This window comes from Sorex araneus, chromosome 3 (genome assembly GCF_027595985.1).
Source record: "Sorex araneus isolate mSorAra2 chromosome 3, mSorAra2.pri, whole genome shotgun sequence".
Lineage (NCBI taxonomy): Eukaryota > Metazoa > Chordata > Mammalia > Eulipotyphla > Soricidae > Sorex > Sorex araneus.
The window spans coordinates 76800171-76816608 of NC_073304.1; the positions used below are offsets into that span (position 1 = coordinate 76800171).

At 49.0% G+C, this 16438-nt stretch overlaps 1 protein-coding gene across 2 annotated transcripts; it reads left to right on the top strand.

Moving 5' to 3' along the window:
- The first annotated feature begins 5550 nt into the window (after positions 1-5550).
- Positions 5551-15532, top strand: KLHL33 (kelch like family member 33). 2 transcript variants are annotated; one of them, XM_055131068.1, is made up of 5 exons: positions 5551-5741; positions 5970-6737; positions 11242-12166; positions 12282-12449; positions 12587-15532. In XM_055131068.1, the coding sequence occupies exons 2-5, from the start codon at positions 5987-5989 to the stop codon at positions 13137-13139; spliced, it is 2397 nt and encodes a 798-aa protein (XP_054987043.1). In that variant the 5' UTR covers positions 5551-5741; positions 5970-5986; the 3' UTR covers positions 13140-15532. The 2 variants fall into 2 exon arrangements, with proteins under 2 accessions (XP_054987043.1, XP_004609575.2); XM_004609518.2 differs by lacking the exon at positions 5551-5741 and having other exon boundaries at positions 5788-6737.
- The last annotated feature ends 906 nt before the right edge of the window (positions 15533-16438 follow it).

A 16438-nucleotide genomic window follows, 5' to 3' on the forward strand; every position in this document is an offset into this window, starting at 1 on the left:
AATGATTTCAGTGTCCATCTAGATCATTATAACATTCTCTGGTTTCAGTTCCTTGTATCTTCAATCAGCCACTCATTCCCTTGGTCATATTCTAGACTACAACTCCACTTCTCAATCTCAGGTGTCCTACAAAACCTGTCTTTCTGGTTCATTCCTTTTAGTGCATTCAATCCAGCCATTTATCCCTCTACCAGGACTTGGAGTCAGTTCATTTCCACTGACTTCATTGCCCACTTCTCTTCATTTCCCTTCTCTAGCTAACTCCCCATTATAAGTACTTGTGTGAAAAACACCTTCTTTGCCTCTCTTGCTTTTCGTGTACTTGTCTCTTTGCCTAGGACCTGTGCAACTGAAAGAGCTAACTAGAAATATCCAGGTTGACTTTAAACTCATCATGAATCTTAGTTGGATGCTTTGTGCTTCCTAGTAGTATTATTCAGCTCTTTCATTTGCCCTCATTTCTGATAATTTGCATACCTCTGAGTGCTCAAATTTCTGACACCATTCCCCACTCTTTAATTCCTGTTTCAAGGAAAATAGATGCTCAGAAAGTTTGTGCAGGCTCCCCCTTCTCCCCCCATACTACATCTACCAACCTTCCAATATCTGTACCTCATATCCTCTGCTTTCTTTGCTATTGCTATAAACCAGTCTTCCCAACCAGGACTAGTTTTATTCCCTGGAGGAAATTTGGTTGTCACAACTGGGAGACAGTACCACAGGGTTGAAGCTAGGGATGCTGCAACATACTCTACTGCACACAGAACAGCTTCTTGCAATAAAATCTGGGCTAAAATGCATGAATGTCATTTTAAAAACAAATTACACTCAGGCCCAAATTCTGCCATCTGTTATTTTGGGCCATCTACCAACAATTTACTCTGTATGAGTCAGTATTTCTCTTCTAGCTCTTTCGCATCAGCACACAAATACATTATCATTTTTCACATGAGTATATGAAGCTCAATCCCATTTCTTCCAATTCTTTGCTTTTTTTCCTGCTCCACTGTAAAAAGTCCTAAAGAGCTGTTTTTTTTTTCTCATCAGGCCACTATTCTTGTCATTTTCGCCACTGACTTGCACATGCTAAGCCTAAAGGCAAAATTCTGCATCATCTTACTACCCTATCTGGCCTTTGACACTACCTATTTGAAACATTTCCTTCACTTGGCTTTTGAACACAGTCTCATGTTTGCTCATGCATAATCCAGTGTCTATCTCCTTTGCTGGTTTTTCTTCATCCCCACAACCTGTTCTCCACACAGCTTCCCTAGCCACATCTGCAATTAGTGATTTAATCTAGTGTTAAACATTCAAACGCTTTCAATAAGACTCTGTAGCTCCAACCTGGACTTTTATCCTGAATGTCTAGCTGCTCAGTCAACTTATTCTTCTGCTCAACTTAACTGCTATAGTTTTTTCAATTTAAGATAATGGGACTCCATCGTTTTTTATTTCGGGAAGGGGGTTGGTGTTTGTTTTGGTCACCACAAGCAGTGCTCGGACTACCCTTGGTATTCTGCTCAGGAGTGCCCCCTTGGGGTGCTTATGGTTTACTCCTGGCTCTGTAAGCAGGTGTATTCCTGATAATGTTGGGTGACCCATATGCAGTGCCGGGGATTGAACTGGAGTCAGCTGTATGCAAGGCATTCTCCTTACCTACTATATAATCTCTCTGGCCCTGAGAACTTTTGCATTAAATTGTTCATGATGGGCCAGAGCGATAGTACAGCAGGCAGGTCACTGGCCTTGCTCACCACCAACCTGGGTTTGATCTCTGGTATATTGATCCACTAAGCCCTACTAGGACTGATTCCTGAACACAGAACTAGGTGTAAGTCCTGAGCACCATTGGCTATGCCTCCCCCCCTCCCAGATACAAATTCATGGCAAACAATTTTATCTTTTGACACTTCTCTTTTATCTCCAATTCATCAAATTGAAATGTACTGATTCAACATTTAGAATGTATCCAGAATTCCATTTCTCCTTACTGCTTCCCTAGAGCAAAGTTTTCTCTCTGCGGTTACTGTGGTTGCAGGTATTACCAGTGTCATCCTTGCCTGCTTACCGGAGTTGACCATGTTATGCTGGTAGCCAGGTAATGTCACTCTTCTGCTCATAACCTCTGTGTTTTCCTATATTAGAATGAAAATCAGACTCCTCCTGGGGCATCAGTAATCCTCCATAATGAGCTGCCACTCTTTTCCCACTGCTGCCTTAACCCCACTTTCTACTGCTCTTCTTCACTCGGCCAACATTAAACATTTATGGTATGGGCCCTCTAGGGACGTTGCACTCGTTCTCTCTATGCCTGGAAGCACTTTCCCCAAGTACTACTTCAAAATCCTTTTTGCTTCATTTTTTTGTTTGGCAGAGTGGCAGCTGGGTTTGGGGGAGGGGGGATGGTTACTCCAGACTCTCCTTAAACAGGACTCCATGCAAAGCAAGCACTCCTGTCCAGTAGACTCATTTTTATTTATACCTCTATCCTCTCCTGGATTCTGAGAAAGGCAGAATCCAGGCCTCCAGGTCACTCTGCACAGAGAGCAGGAGTGTAAGGCCTTACCAGCTGTGCCAGAAATACCCAATAGGACAGAGTGCTTGGGGGATACACGCTGGGAATTGAACTGGGATCAATGGTGTACAAAATAAGTTCCTTATGGCCTGTACTATCTCCCTGGTCCCCAGGAGGAAAATATGATTCAGATGATGGCAAGAAGGTTCGTTTGGAGACAGCTGGTTAAAGGTTTTGGGAAAAAGCAAAATTCGGTCACTGGTGAAGAACAGTGTGTTCTCTGCCTTTTGGACACTTCACCATGAGGTCACCAGAGAAATGAATTTTTATTGACTGATTTTTGGGGGCCTCTCAAGTAGTGCTCAGGAGACCACCAGCCCCACTGGTGATTCTCAGCCAATCATACCAGTGGTTTGATGCCCAGACCCTGAAGTGCTGGGGCTACCCAAACAACACCCACTCATGCTCTGGGCCTCAAGGGCTGCACAAGGTAGTAGTTGGAGGGCCAGGTGATAGGTGCCAGGAATCAAATAATTGTTGGATGTCCATGCTTTAATTCCTGTACTACCTCCAGCCATATATATTTTTTCTTTTTTTGAGGGGGTGGCATGCCCAGCTGTGCTCAGGGATCAGGGCTCAGGGGACAACATGGGGTGCTGGGGATAGGACTCATGTCAGCCACATGCAAAGCAATTGCCCTACCTACCTCTCTGGCCCCTTTTATTTACTTTTTGTTGCCTTGTGGTGTGTGAAATTGAGCCCAGATTCATGTAAATAAGCCAAGTACTTATCACTGTTATGAACAGGTCATGAGCCAAACTGTCAGGCCTACCCCAGAGATATTTGTTCAGAAGAGTAACCCGGTTGCCATGGAGATAGAAAACATACTTTAAAGAAGATACAAGGGAGGGGGGTGCAGAGTGATAGTACAGTGGGTAAGGTATTTGCCTTGCATGTGGCTCACCCAAGTTTGATCCCCAGCATCCCTTATGGTACCCGAGCACCCCCAGGAGTGAGTGCAGAGCCAAGAGTAAGTAACCCCTGAGCATCACTGGGTGTGACCCCCCAAAAAAGACAAAAAATAGATAAAGATGCAGGGTCAGAGCTAGAGAGAGTGTTGTGGGTAGGGCATTTGCCTTGCACAAGTCTGTTATTTTTTTTTTTATTTATTCATTTTTTTTGCTTTTTGGGTCACACCTGGCGATGCACAGGGGTTACTCCTGGCTCTGCACTCAGGAATTACCCCTGGCCGTGCTCAGGGGACCATATAGGATGCTGGGATTTGAACCTGGGTCGGCCGCGTGCAAGGCAAACGCCCTACCCGCTGTGCTATCTCTCCAGCCCCACCTTGCACAAGTCTGATCTGGGTTTGATTTCCAGGATCCCAAATAGTAACTCCAGGAGTGGCCCCTAAGCTCAGAGTCAGGAGTAAGCCCTGAGCACTGTCAGGTATGCTCCTCCCCAAAAGCCCCCCTCAATTTTGGGACTGGAGCAACAGTACAGTGGGTAGGGCTATTACCTTGCACATACCCTACTGAGATTTGATCTCCAACACCCCAGGTGGTCTCCTGAGCCCACCAGAGTGATTCCTGAACTCAGAGCCAGAAATAAACCTGGAGCACCACCAGGTATGCCTACCCATTTTTTTTTTAAATCTATAAAAATGGGACTGGAGTGATAGCACAGTGGGTAGGGTGTTTGCCTTGCATGCGGCCAACCCAGGTTTGATTCCTCCATCACTCTCAGAGAGTCCTGCAAGCTACCAAGAGTATCCCGCCCGCATGGCAGAGCCTGGCAAGCTACTCGTGGCATATTCAATATGCCAAAAGCAATAACAAGTCTCACAATGGAGACGTTACTGGTGCCCCTTCAAGCAAATTGATGAACAAGGGATGACAGTGCTACAGTGCTATAAAAACTGGGTCAGAGGGCTCAATGGACTGAACACATGCTTTGCATGTGGGGAGGCCCAGGTTTGGTGCTCAGCACTGCATGATCCCCTGAGCACCATTAGGAATGATCATTGAGAAGAAAGTAGCCCCTGAGCATTGCTAGTGTGACCCCAAAACAAAAACAGCGAAACAAAACCTAACAGCATCTCATGCATGTTCACTACTGTACTACATCCCTGGCCCCAAACCTACTCCATAGACGACACCATAGTGAGACCATCTTTTCCAACGAAAGTGCTTCTAACATAAAAGAAGAGAGAAAAGGTGGGGGGGTTGAGAAGTGCTTCTGGCTTCTTTCCACTCAGCCCAAATCATGTATTACTGTCTACAGTTAAGAGCAGTGATTTAGTTCCTGCTGGGAAGACTAAGGGACGTTTTGTACACTAGTTAACCCTGAGACTTAAGGTACCCTGGATGGTCAATTTATAAATGGCAAACGGATTTCGAAGCCAGACTTTTCTGTGGCTAATCATGTCCCTGGCTCCCAGAGGAGGTGCCATTCTGAGGCACTCATTCTCTTCAACACATTTCTGAGCCAGCTCCCCACTCTTTTACCATGAAACCCTAGAGAAGGCAGTGGGAGTGTGTGGGGGTGGGGGCAGGGAGTCCCCAGCAGGTGGTTGATAGGGAAAGATCAGGCAGAAGTAAATTATTTGAATCTGAACTACCACCGATAACAAAAGAAGGGGGGGGGGGATGAGAGGGGCAGGGTAGAGCTGTCGTCCTCGCCCTCCTTAGCCCATCTCCACTCTCCACTCTCCACGCTAGTTCCCTCTGCCAGGAGCCCCTTCTGCAGAGCCCACACTCACCCTCCACTCTTCCTGCCTCACGTTCCTGGGGTCCGCGCAGCACAGGCTTCACCGACGCGTCCGAACCCGTGCAAAGAAGCGCAGCCTTTCTGGCCCCACTCTCCCCCGGGGCTCCCCGCAGCCTTCTCTGCGTCCCATTTCGCCTCGCTCAGCAGGAGGAGCGGGACATGCATGACCGACAGGGCGTGTGTTTGTGGTAGTGGTGGACGGGGTGTTGGGGGTGGGGGGGTAGGTGCTGGTGGTGGAGGTCATCCCGGGACGTCACGTCCCTCCCCACCCCGACGATCGCGGGGGGGATTGGGTGTCGCAGTCCGAGCCCCGGGAGCCCAGCCCCTGGCCCGCAGCTCCGTGTATAATTAGCCGCGCGCCACTGCCACTGTCGGCGACGTGGGGGTGCTGGACGTCGGGACACGCGAACCCGCGCGCAGAGCAGGAGAGAGGGAGCTGCTGCACCCCCGGAGGGTGACTACGGGGATGGGGACAGGGCGGGGGGTCCGGGGACCCGAGCGTGCTTGTTCTTAATCCGGTCCCCGAGCGCCGCACAGCCCGGCGGCTAACGCTCGCGCCTTGTTTTCAGAGCTCGCGACTAACTCTTAGCTGGGGGCCGCTCTGGGGGTACTGGGAGTGTCCCCCCTCTGACCCCCTCTTCTCTTTCCTCCGCCTCTCCCCCGCCCCCCCGCTTGCAACAAGTCCCGCGGACCTGGGCCATGAGCGTCTCCACGCACCGCCCCTCGGACCCGGGACGCGCGTCCCTCCTTGCCCCGAAGGACACCTTGGACCTGCCTTTACCCACCCGCAGAAGCCCCTCCTGGCCTCCGTCCCCGGACGACGACCCCGGCCTGCCCCCCTTCCCTCGGGAAGAGCCTGGCCCCAGGCCCATGGCCCCGGGGTCCCTGCCCTCTCCAGCCTTGCCGCCGGAGGAAGACGAGGACAGAGACGAGGACGAGGGGGGCGCGGGCGCGGCGGAGCCCGAGGGGCTGCGCAGCGAGGAGCACCCCAGCCAGTTCTTCGCCGAAGCCCAGAGGTTGCGCGAGCAGAGGCTGCTGCTGGACGAGGAGGTGTCCGTCGGGGGGCGAGTATACGGGGTGCATAGGGTGATTCTGGCCGCCGTGAGCAGCCTGTTCCGAGACAGGCTGCTGGGGGACGGAGGACCGCGAGCCCCCTTGAGCCTCGACGTGTCCCCCAGGGCCTGGGAGGCCGTGGTGACCTTCGCGTACGAGGGGGTGCTGGGCCCGGCCCCGCCGAGAGATGTGCTGCTGGCGGCCGAGGCTCTGGGGGCGCCCCGGGTGAAGGCCGCGGCGCAGCGGGGATGCAAGGCCGTCGGAAGCCCCAGGGACGAGGACCAGCAGAGTAGCCAAGTCGAGGAGCTGAGGGAGAGCCTGCGCAGCATCGAGCTCCTGTACCAAGAGGGCGTCGGGTGCGACCTGGAACTGGAGGCTGCGGGCTGCAGGCTGCGGGGTGAGGGCGTGTGGGGCGCTACCTGACTACAGGTGCATAAGTCACCCAAATGCGGGGTGGGGAGTGGGGTGGAAGCAGCAGGAGGCTTGACCACTGCCGCGGTGATTTCCAGCCCTCTTGCCTTCGGAATCTCCTCGGGTGGCCTTGGGTGCCTCCCCTGACCCACTAAGAAGAGGGCATGCGCAGTTGAGTTGTTTTCCTGGGCTGTCTGTCCTGACAGACTTAAGCTGACCCTCTGCCCTCTGGCTTTGCCTGTGCCCAGTGACAAGGAGATTATAGCCAGCTAGCTGATGCCAAGGGTACCGGCATGCCAGCAAAACAAGCAGAGAGTGATTGACTCAACAGGGATTAACGTCTATTTGAGACACAAAAAGGCACCGTGGAAAGCTAAGAATGTTTTCCTAAGCATGTTGGAAACCATGTCAGAGATGGATTCTGCAGTCAATGAGTAAGATTTCGCACTGTTTTCCTGCCAGATTAATAGGAATAGGTATATGTATATACCTATTCATATGTATATATATGAATAGTTTTTTGTTGCTGTTGTTGTTTTGCAAGACAGGAGATTGAGCCCAGGTATCATGCATGCAAGGAACTACTTTCACTGAGTCACATCCCTGCTAGGCCATGGTCATTTGCAATTAACTCTGCTCATCACCAGGAAAACTTAGGAGGCCTGAATAAATATTATTCAGATTCTACTAGCACTTAGTGAGGTATTGAGTACTAAGAATTTTTACATGCCATCTCTTTTCATTCTCAGGGAGAACTAGTGATTTTCCTAACATTTAGTGAGATATTGAATACCAAAATTTTTATGTGCCATCTCTTTTCATTCTCCTGGAGAACATAGGCACAATTGTTCCTTGATGCAAATAAAAAGCATTAAATCCAGAGATTGGCTGGAGAGATAGGTGGTAGAGGGGCTACCTGGCTTACGGACAACCTCCATTCAATACCAAGCACCGCATATGATTTCCTGAATACCACCAGGAGTGATCCCTGAGCACAGAGCCAGAAGTGGCCCATGAACATTGTTGGGTAAGGCGCAAGCTTCCCCTAATCCCAAATTAAATTCCAAGACATTAACTGGTGAGAACCTAGATACAAAGTCATAGATACCAGCCAGGTCTGATTTTGGGTTGGGTGGCAAAATGCTTAGGGACCACTCCTGGCAGTGCTAAGGAGATCATATGCAGTGCAAGGGATCAAACTGGGGCCTGAACCATTAAAGGCAAGTAAGTGCCTCAAACCCTTTTACAATCTCTCTAACCCCTAGCCATATCGGCTTTTACTAGGGTATTTATTGCCTCCTATGCTACTAAAAACATGTATGGCCTGAAAAGTAGAATTAAAATGTAGACACACCAAAGTTTAAAACGAAATAGTTTACAGGTGAGCCAGTTCAGTTTTTAAACTTTATCAATAAAGAGGTCAGACTTCAAGATATTTCCAAATCATCATACAACTATTGTTTATTAGAGTACTGATTGATGCCCAATGCTTCTGGAGACTCCAGAAGAAAAAAAATTCCTATTTTAATCCTCTTCAGATGCTATAACAAAAGTACCATAGAGAGGGGTGGCTTAAAAACAGAATTTTATTTCTCATAGTTTTGGCTGTAAAAGTTCAAGGTCCGGTCCAGGTTTTGGTAATGGATCCTTCTGTATCTTGGTGGAGTATACCATAAAACACACATACACACACAGAGGCACGTACACATGCACACAACACCACCACCATCATCATCATTATTATCATCTTGACAATAATCATTCATAAGGGCACCCCTGTTCATGAACCACAGTTACACTGGGGATTGGGACTTCAACACATGAATCAGTGGGGGGGCAGTGCAGAGAAAGTATTAGGTTTATAGCAGATCCTCAATGTATTTGTCCTCTCTGCTAACACTGAAAGGAGAGGAGGCTAAATTTTCACAATTATAAAATCTTCACTAGTGTTTTGAATATGAGTATACTCATATTAGTGATATATTTCCTTTCCTTTTTCTTTCTGGACTACACCCAGCAGTACTCAAGGGCTACTCCTGACTCTGCACTCAAGAATTACTCCTGGCAGCGCACAGGGGGCTATGGGATACTGGGGATTGAACCAGGGTCAGCCACATGCAAGGCAAGCACCCTACCCGCTGTACTATCACTCTAGTTCATCCATTCCCTTTTTCTTTTGGTGACAAAGGGGAGTTGGGTCACATCCAGTGGCTCTGTGATATTTCTGCTCAGGGGTAATTGCTGGAAGTACTAGGGTAACTGGGCTGGAGCGATAGCACAGCAGGTAGGGCGTTTGCCTTGCATATGGTCAACCCGGGTTTGATTCCTCTGTCCCTTTCGGAGAGCCTGGCAAGCTACTGAGAGTATCCTGCCCACACAGCAGAGCCTGGCAAGCTACCCAAGGTGTATTCGATATGCCAAAAACAGTAACAAGTTTCACAATAGAGACGTTACTGTTGCCTGCTCGAGCAAATTGATGAACAATGGGATGACAGTGCTACAGTGCTACTAGGGGAACTATATAGAGTGCTGGAGATCAAATTGGGATTGGAATTAATTTATGTGCTGTCTTTCTGATTCAACTTCTTTTTTTTTACTTCTCAACTTAATGGTAACCTGTGATTTATAATTCTAAGTAGTATGATGAGTAAGAGGAAAGAGTACAAATAGTTGTGAGCCCTTTCATGGGAACACTGAGCTATAAAGAAGCCAAAAGGGTTCACCTGCCTTCTTTCTCAGGCAGTACATGTATTTAGACGCTGTCTCAGAAGTTTGGTCCTTGGTAAGCATTGAATTACTATCAACTGCCTCACAGGACAATGCTCTAGTATCTCTTGCCTTTTGAGAGAAGTGAATGATCCTCAGCTGGTTAAAGCAGCCAGAGGCTTCTAAGCTTCCTGGGGAGCTTGACCACGAGACTCACCTTAGAGGACTTAGATCTTCATCAGCCTCTTTCTCTTTCATTGTTTTGGTTGTGGGGTCATACCTGGTGGTACTTAGGGCTTGCTCCTGGCTCTCTGTTCAGGGATCATTCCTGCCAGTGCTGAGGATCAAACCAGGGCTGTTCATGTAAAAGGCCAGGGATTTAATCCCTATACTATATCTCTGGTTGTGATGCCAAAAAAAAAAAAAGTGATTTTTCTGTGCTAGGAATAGACTCCAAGGCCTCACACATGCAAGGCAAGTACTCTATCACTGAGCCACATATCCAATGTATAAGGAATCTTTTTTTGGGGGATGGGAGTGTTTATGGGCCATATCTGGCAATACTCAGGGGTTATTCATGACTCTGCACTCAATAAGTACTCGTGGAGGTGCTAGGAAACCATAAGGGGTGCTGGGGATCAAAACCAGGTTGACTACATGCAAGGCAAGTGACCTTACCAGTAGTACTATCTCTCTGGCCCCAGTTCATGAGGAATCTTAAGTATTAAAACTTGGGTAGAAGGAGAAGACCATAATAAAGTTTGGGTCAGCCATTCCCAAGTGAAATAACTTTCTGAGAAAAATTTTACTAACAGAATAGATGATGCTGGGGTTTTCAATTGTAAAAGGAAGGAAATGTACCCAGTGCACAATATAGAGGGACCTATATAAAATACACATTGATTTTTTTTTCTTTTTGGGTCACACCCAGCGATGCTCAGGGATTACTCCTGGCTCTGCACTCAGGAATTACTCCTGGCAGTGCTCAGGGGACCAAAGGGGATGCTGGGAATCGAACCTGGGTTGACTGCATGGAAGGCAAACAACCTACCCACTCTGCTATCACTCCAGCCCCTAAAATACACATTGATTTCTACCGCTCATTTTATGCCTCATTTTAGTAAGTGTCATCTATAGCATTTTCATCTTGATTTATCAAGGTTCTTCTTCAAACTGACCTGGACCAGAACAACAACAACAAACTAAAAAATAAAAGCAATGTTTATCAAAGTATTTGTAGGCCACTAAAATAAAAATCACAAAAGGTCCTCAGAAATGTTGCAATACAAATTCCTGGACACAGAGGTAGTGCTTGCCTTTCGTGCCCCCTCCACCTTGCCCTGTTCAATTCACAAGCACTGCCAGGAGCATGCCCTGAGCACAAAGTCAGAAGTAGCCCCTGATGAGCAATTCCAGATTTGGCCAAATAAACAAATGAACAAAAGTTCCTAGACTATCCATTCAGAACTATGTGTCATAGAGGGTGAATTCCTCAAAACTTCATTTTAAATTTCTTATTTTTTAAGGTGTAAGGCACATTTCAACATGTGATATCTTTTCTTTTCTTTTCTATAGTTTAGCAACATGGTTATAATAATATGAACAGCTTTAGTTCTTATGTACAATGTCGTCGCATTTTAAAAGCACCTCATGGTGTTCCGGTGCAGGCCACAGTTTGGTCTGGCCAAAATTTGGCACTGGCCAAAAATTAGGATGGTGGGGATTGGAAAAGTGCCTGGCGGTTTGCAACACTCTGGGTCTCCTTCTGCTTCTCCCTCCTGCAGTTCATCGAGCAGCCCTGGCCTGTGGCAGCGAGTTCTTTGGGGCCATGCTCCTGAGCGGAATGAAGGAATCCCAGGGCACAGAGGTCTCTCTGCACACCATCTCTGCCCAGGACCTGCGACTGCTCGTCTCTTTTGCCTACTCCGGGGTTGTGCGGGCAAGATGGCCAGGACTGCTGAGAGCTGCACAGGCCGCTCTCCTGTACCAGAGCGCTTCCTGCCTGGCTCTGTGCCAGAATGCCCTGGCCCAGGGTCTCAACCCGGCCCGTTGCCTGGTCCTGTTCCCCATGGCCGACGCCCCGGGCTTGGAGAGACTCTGGAGCAAAGCCCGTCACTACCTCCTCACTCACCTGCCTGCTGTGACGCTGTGCCCCTCTTTCCCGTCTCTCCCGGCTGCCTGCCTGGCCGAGCTCCTGGACAGCGATGAGCTCCACGTGCAGGAAGAGTTTGAAGCCTTCACGGCTGCACGCGTCTGGCTGGCGGCCCACCCCGAGATGCCAGAGGCGGAGGCCAGGGCCCTGCTTCACTGCGTCCGCTTTGGCCGTATGTCCACCAGGGAGCTGCGGAAGGTGCGGACCGCCGGGCTGCCGCCCCCGCTGTCTGCAGACTTGCTGCACCAGCTGATGGTGGAGGCCGAGATCCCGGGCCGGGCGAGGCGGAGGGAGCCTGACCAGGCCCTGATAGTGATTGGTGGGGACGGGCTCCGGGCTGACATGGCCGTGAGGCAGCCGTCCCGGAAAGTGTGGTGGGCACGGGCCTTCTGCTGCGGCACAGGCCTGGTGCGCACGGTGGAGTGGGGGCGGCTGCCCACACTGCCTGCCCCCGGGCGCTTCAGGCATGGGGCTGCGAGCTTGACCGGAAATGAACTGTACGTGTGCGGGGGACAAGATTTCTACTGCAACTCCAGCACCCTGGCCTCGACTCTCAGGTACGGCCCTTCCCGGGGTGTGACATGCCCCAAGCTGAGCAGCTGAGGAAACTGTTCAGTTGACCTCAGCACCCCAGGGTCACTCTCCTCATCTCTTGTCCCTCTGCGTGTCCAGGTGGGACCCCAGTCAAGAGGACTGGGAGGAGATGGCCCCTCTGTGCCAGGCTCGCTGCTTTTTCCCACTGGTGGCACTGGATGGGCTTCTGTATGCCCTGGGTGGACGAGACAATGGTGTCGCCCTCAACTCTGTAGAGACCTATAACCCAGAGCTCAACGTCTGGAGGTGAGCTGGGGAAGAGGGCGAGCAAGGGCCAGGGTGGGGGGTGGAGGGTGTTAGGGTGTTGGGCATGGGGAGGCACTTGGAAGAGAAGGGGAGTTGACCATCATCAACGCCTGCTCATGTGTCCTGTCCTTCCTCAGGCCTGCACCACCACTTCCGGTGCACTGCTTTGCTCACGCAGCTGCTGTTTTAGATGGACGGCTGTACCTGAGCGGCGGCTGTGGCAAGACTGGTCAATTCCTGGGCTCCTTGCTTCACTATGATCCCAAACTGGAGAAGCCGGGCACGTTTCTGAGTCCCATGGGAGTCTCTCGGGCTGGCCACGTCATGGGTGCTCTAGGGGGGCGGTTGTATGTGGCGGGTGGCCTTGATGAGACTGGGGATCTCCTGAGCTTTGAGGCCTACGACGTGAGGACTAACAGCTGGACCCACCTGGCACCTCTGCCCTCGCCCCACGTAGGAGCTGCAGTTGCTGTCCTGCAGGGGGAGCTGTTGGTGTTGGGGGGCTATAGCCACCGCACTTATGCCCTGTCTCACCTGATCCATGCCTACTGCCCGGGCCTGGGCCGATGGCTCTGCCTGGGAGCGCTGCCGCGGCCCCGGGCCGAGATGCCCGCCTGCATCCTGAAGCTGCCCACGGTTCAGCACGTAGCTTTGATTTCCTCCCAGCTCCAATCCAAACCTGCTGGATGAAGGAGAGCCGCAGAGGAAGGGGGGCAGTAGGGATAAGAAACATCGGCAGAGAACAGAAGTTGGGGGCAGAAAGAGAAGGGCTTATTCATGTAGGAATTTCTTCTTGCACAATGCTTAACAACACACAAACTGCTTTTGTATCTGTGACCTTCGTGGAGGAAAAGGTGTTTTAGAGGAGGAAAGGGTGTTGGGGAAAGGAAGATAGCTGAACAGTGAGGTTAAAAGAGGCTGCCCCAGAACAACTCTACAAGGCTTGGGAACTCCGGTATGATTCTTGGTCCGAAAGAGCATCTGGCTGGGGAAGGCGATCAAGAAGTGCCAGGGGCCAAGGTACAGGGGTCATGAGCAGACAGTTGGAAAAAGGATGATTCTGACCCAAGGATTAAGGAGGAAAACATGAGATCATCTTTGCAGGAGTTTAAGGAGTGCGGGGAAGGACTGTAATGAACAACCTGCCTTTACCAGGATTTGTTTCTGTCTGTTTCCTGTTCACTGAGACATCTAACGCTCTTGACAATATTCTTCCATTTTCTTTTTCTTTTTTTGAATGAGGGGGTCTTCCTCATTCAAGGTCACCAGGGTTATCCCTGGCAGTGCTCAGGAGGCCATGTGATGCCAGGGATCCAATCTGGGGCCCTGACAATGCCAGGCATGAGCTCCAGCCCTTTGAGTTATCTCATTGGTCAATTGACAACATTCTTTCTCGGCTTAGCCTCTCAATTTCTCGACTCAGACACCACAGGTTACCCCTATGACGTTCTGGGTTTTCAGTCAGAGACAGAAATTCTTGCCTGGACCTGGCATAGCAGCAGGGCTGAGGTGTCAGAGTGATGGGGAGAGGATGCTGTATGTGAGGAAGAGGAGGAGGCAGAACAAAGGAGAAAGGCATCCATGTTGGAAATGGGGTGTTGTGAGGCCATTCTGGTGGAATGGAAGCAATCAAAAGCCTGGCTGGTTCATTTCTTCCTTTTGGAGTGAATTCAGGGACAAAGAGTAAAAACAGGGCAGGTGTGGAGTGAGGCTCTAAGAGGAAGTGGCAGAGAAACCAAAGAGATGGCTCAGAAGGCTGGAGCATAAGCATCCCCAGCACCACATGGTTCCCTAAACACCACAAACATCAGAACCCGAGTCCTGCTAGGTGTGAGCTAAAAAAAAAAAAAAGAAAGAAAAAAAGAGAGAAAAAATAAGGTGTGGCAGAAGAAAGAGTGAGAGGCAGAGAAGAACAAGAAAAAGTCGCATTTCTCTTTCCCCCTTCTGTCACTTTCAGTTTTTCAAATTCATTTCCCTTTTTCTTGGTCATGGAAGAGTGAGTCATATACTTTCTCCATTCTCCCACCTTGTTCTTCCTTTTCACCCTTTCTTTTCTCCTTTCTTCCAATTATTAATTACCTGCTCTGTACCATACACCATCAGAGACACTCATGAGAAAAAGGTCAGAGAGCACTTGACCAGCTGACCGATTTGAAAATGAATGTATTTTGTGGTGGATGTGGGTTATGGATAATGTGCTGTGAGGTTTCAGAGGGCAAGGAGTGAACTCTGCCAGGGAAGGATTCTTGAAGAGAAGGAATCATCATATGGGTATAGAGGCACACGTCAAGATCATGTGGGTTCAGTTCCAGACCACTACAGGGAAGCAAATATCATCACAATAAAGTGGTTCAATTTTTTTTTTCTCAAAGAATATAAAAAATCATGCTTTCCCTAGACTGTAGTCTATTAAGTGAAATAATGTTATGTCTAAAGAAATGATATCCGGGAAAATGGTCCAATAGGTTTACTGGACACATAGTTGCTGCAACCCTTTAATTGGAAGATGAAGAAAATCTGAAGTGCAAACAAGGAGGTTTGAAGGGGAGTTTGAACTGGATATGAAGATTGTCTGGTCAGAGAGAAGAAGCAAGTGGGGATGACATGTGGTGGGAGGCAGGCATGTAGCCGAGCTCAGGGAAGTCTGCGTTGCAGCTCCTGGTTACACAAGGCTCCTTTCTGGAGTTTATCTGAAGGCAATAGCTTTCACTAGCAACTGTGCCTTCCCTCCTTCCAATCCCAACTCCACTAGAATTTTTCTGTCTGTATTTCCATTTCCCACTCTGAACAGCTCAGGGCAAAGCAAGGTCAATTCTTTATACAGGTTAATTATCTATTACTATTGCTCACTAAGATTCTCACGCTTGCTCCTAAGAGTTAGATGGAGCCTCTCTTGCATCTTTATCCTGACATCGCTTTTGGTTGCTGTGTTTTGGCTAAATTCTATTAAAGTTATTTTCCCTCTGTATCTCTGTTTAGGAGTATAGTTGAAAATGAGGGACTCGTAGGATCTATAAGAGAAAAGAGGAAGACGACTGAAGAAAGGGAAAAGGAAATTAGAGACTGGCATTGAGTCTTTAGTGTGAACTTGGTCTTTGTGATTTGTTACTCAAAGACAGGCTTGAATAAAGCTTTCATCATAATTTAAACATTATTTTCGAGTTTGTCTACTATAAATAAACAGCAACAAACTTCCTAAATCCCAGGAAGTGTTGCTTCTATTTCCATCTCACCCTCCACTGTTACCACAAACTTCCTTTACTGCACCACATCATGGAAGGCCATCTTAATTCTGCTTCACGTTTCTGCAGGAACTGATTGGCTTGAAAAATGCCTCTGACCCTCAATATTTCTCCTCCACTCTTCCAGAGAAGCATGTTCTTTATGAGCCTAGCTTCTTTAATCCATGAGGTTATAGGCAAATTATCATGTCTAGGAGAATGTGACTCCATCCCAGGTAGAATGGAGAGTCAAAAGTCCAAAAGTATGCAGATGGGAACCTGAGTTGCAGAAATCTCTATTTTTATTTTTTTTTTTATTTCTAGCTCTGTGAAAAACTAAAGCTTACGCCGAGGGGCGCGCTCACTCGTGGGCTCTCCGGGCAGCTCTGTCTCACCGCCCGCGTTCCGTGCTCTGGAACCATTGTGTATGGACTGGATCGGGACGGCCATTGGCCAAGGACAGGCGAAGGAAGAACGAGGACCAAGCTGTTGCTGATTAGTTACCATTTATTCAATCTTCCATCTTTCCCATCTCCCGAACTCCCAGCTCCGTCCTCTCTCTGGATCTGCTGCTGCATCTCTCCCATCTCTCTCCTCCCCTTTTCCTCTCTCACCCTTGCCCTTAGGTTACACCCTGCCAGGTAGCAAAATCAACATAAGAAAACCCTTCCTGAGGGCCTGCATCCAAAGCCCTTCCTGACTCTTAAGGTGTTTTTTTCCTTTCCTTAGTCCAAAGACTCATTAACATCTTAATATTAGTTATTTTTG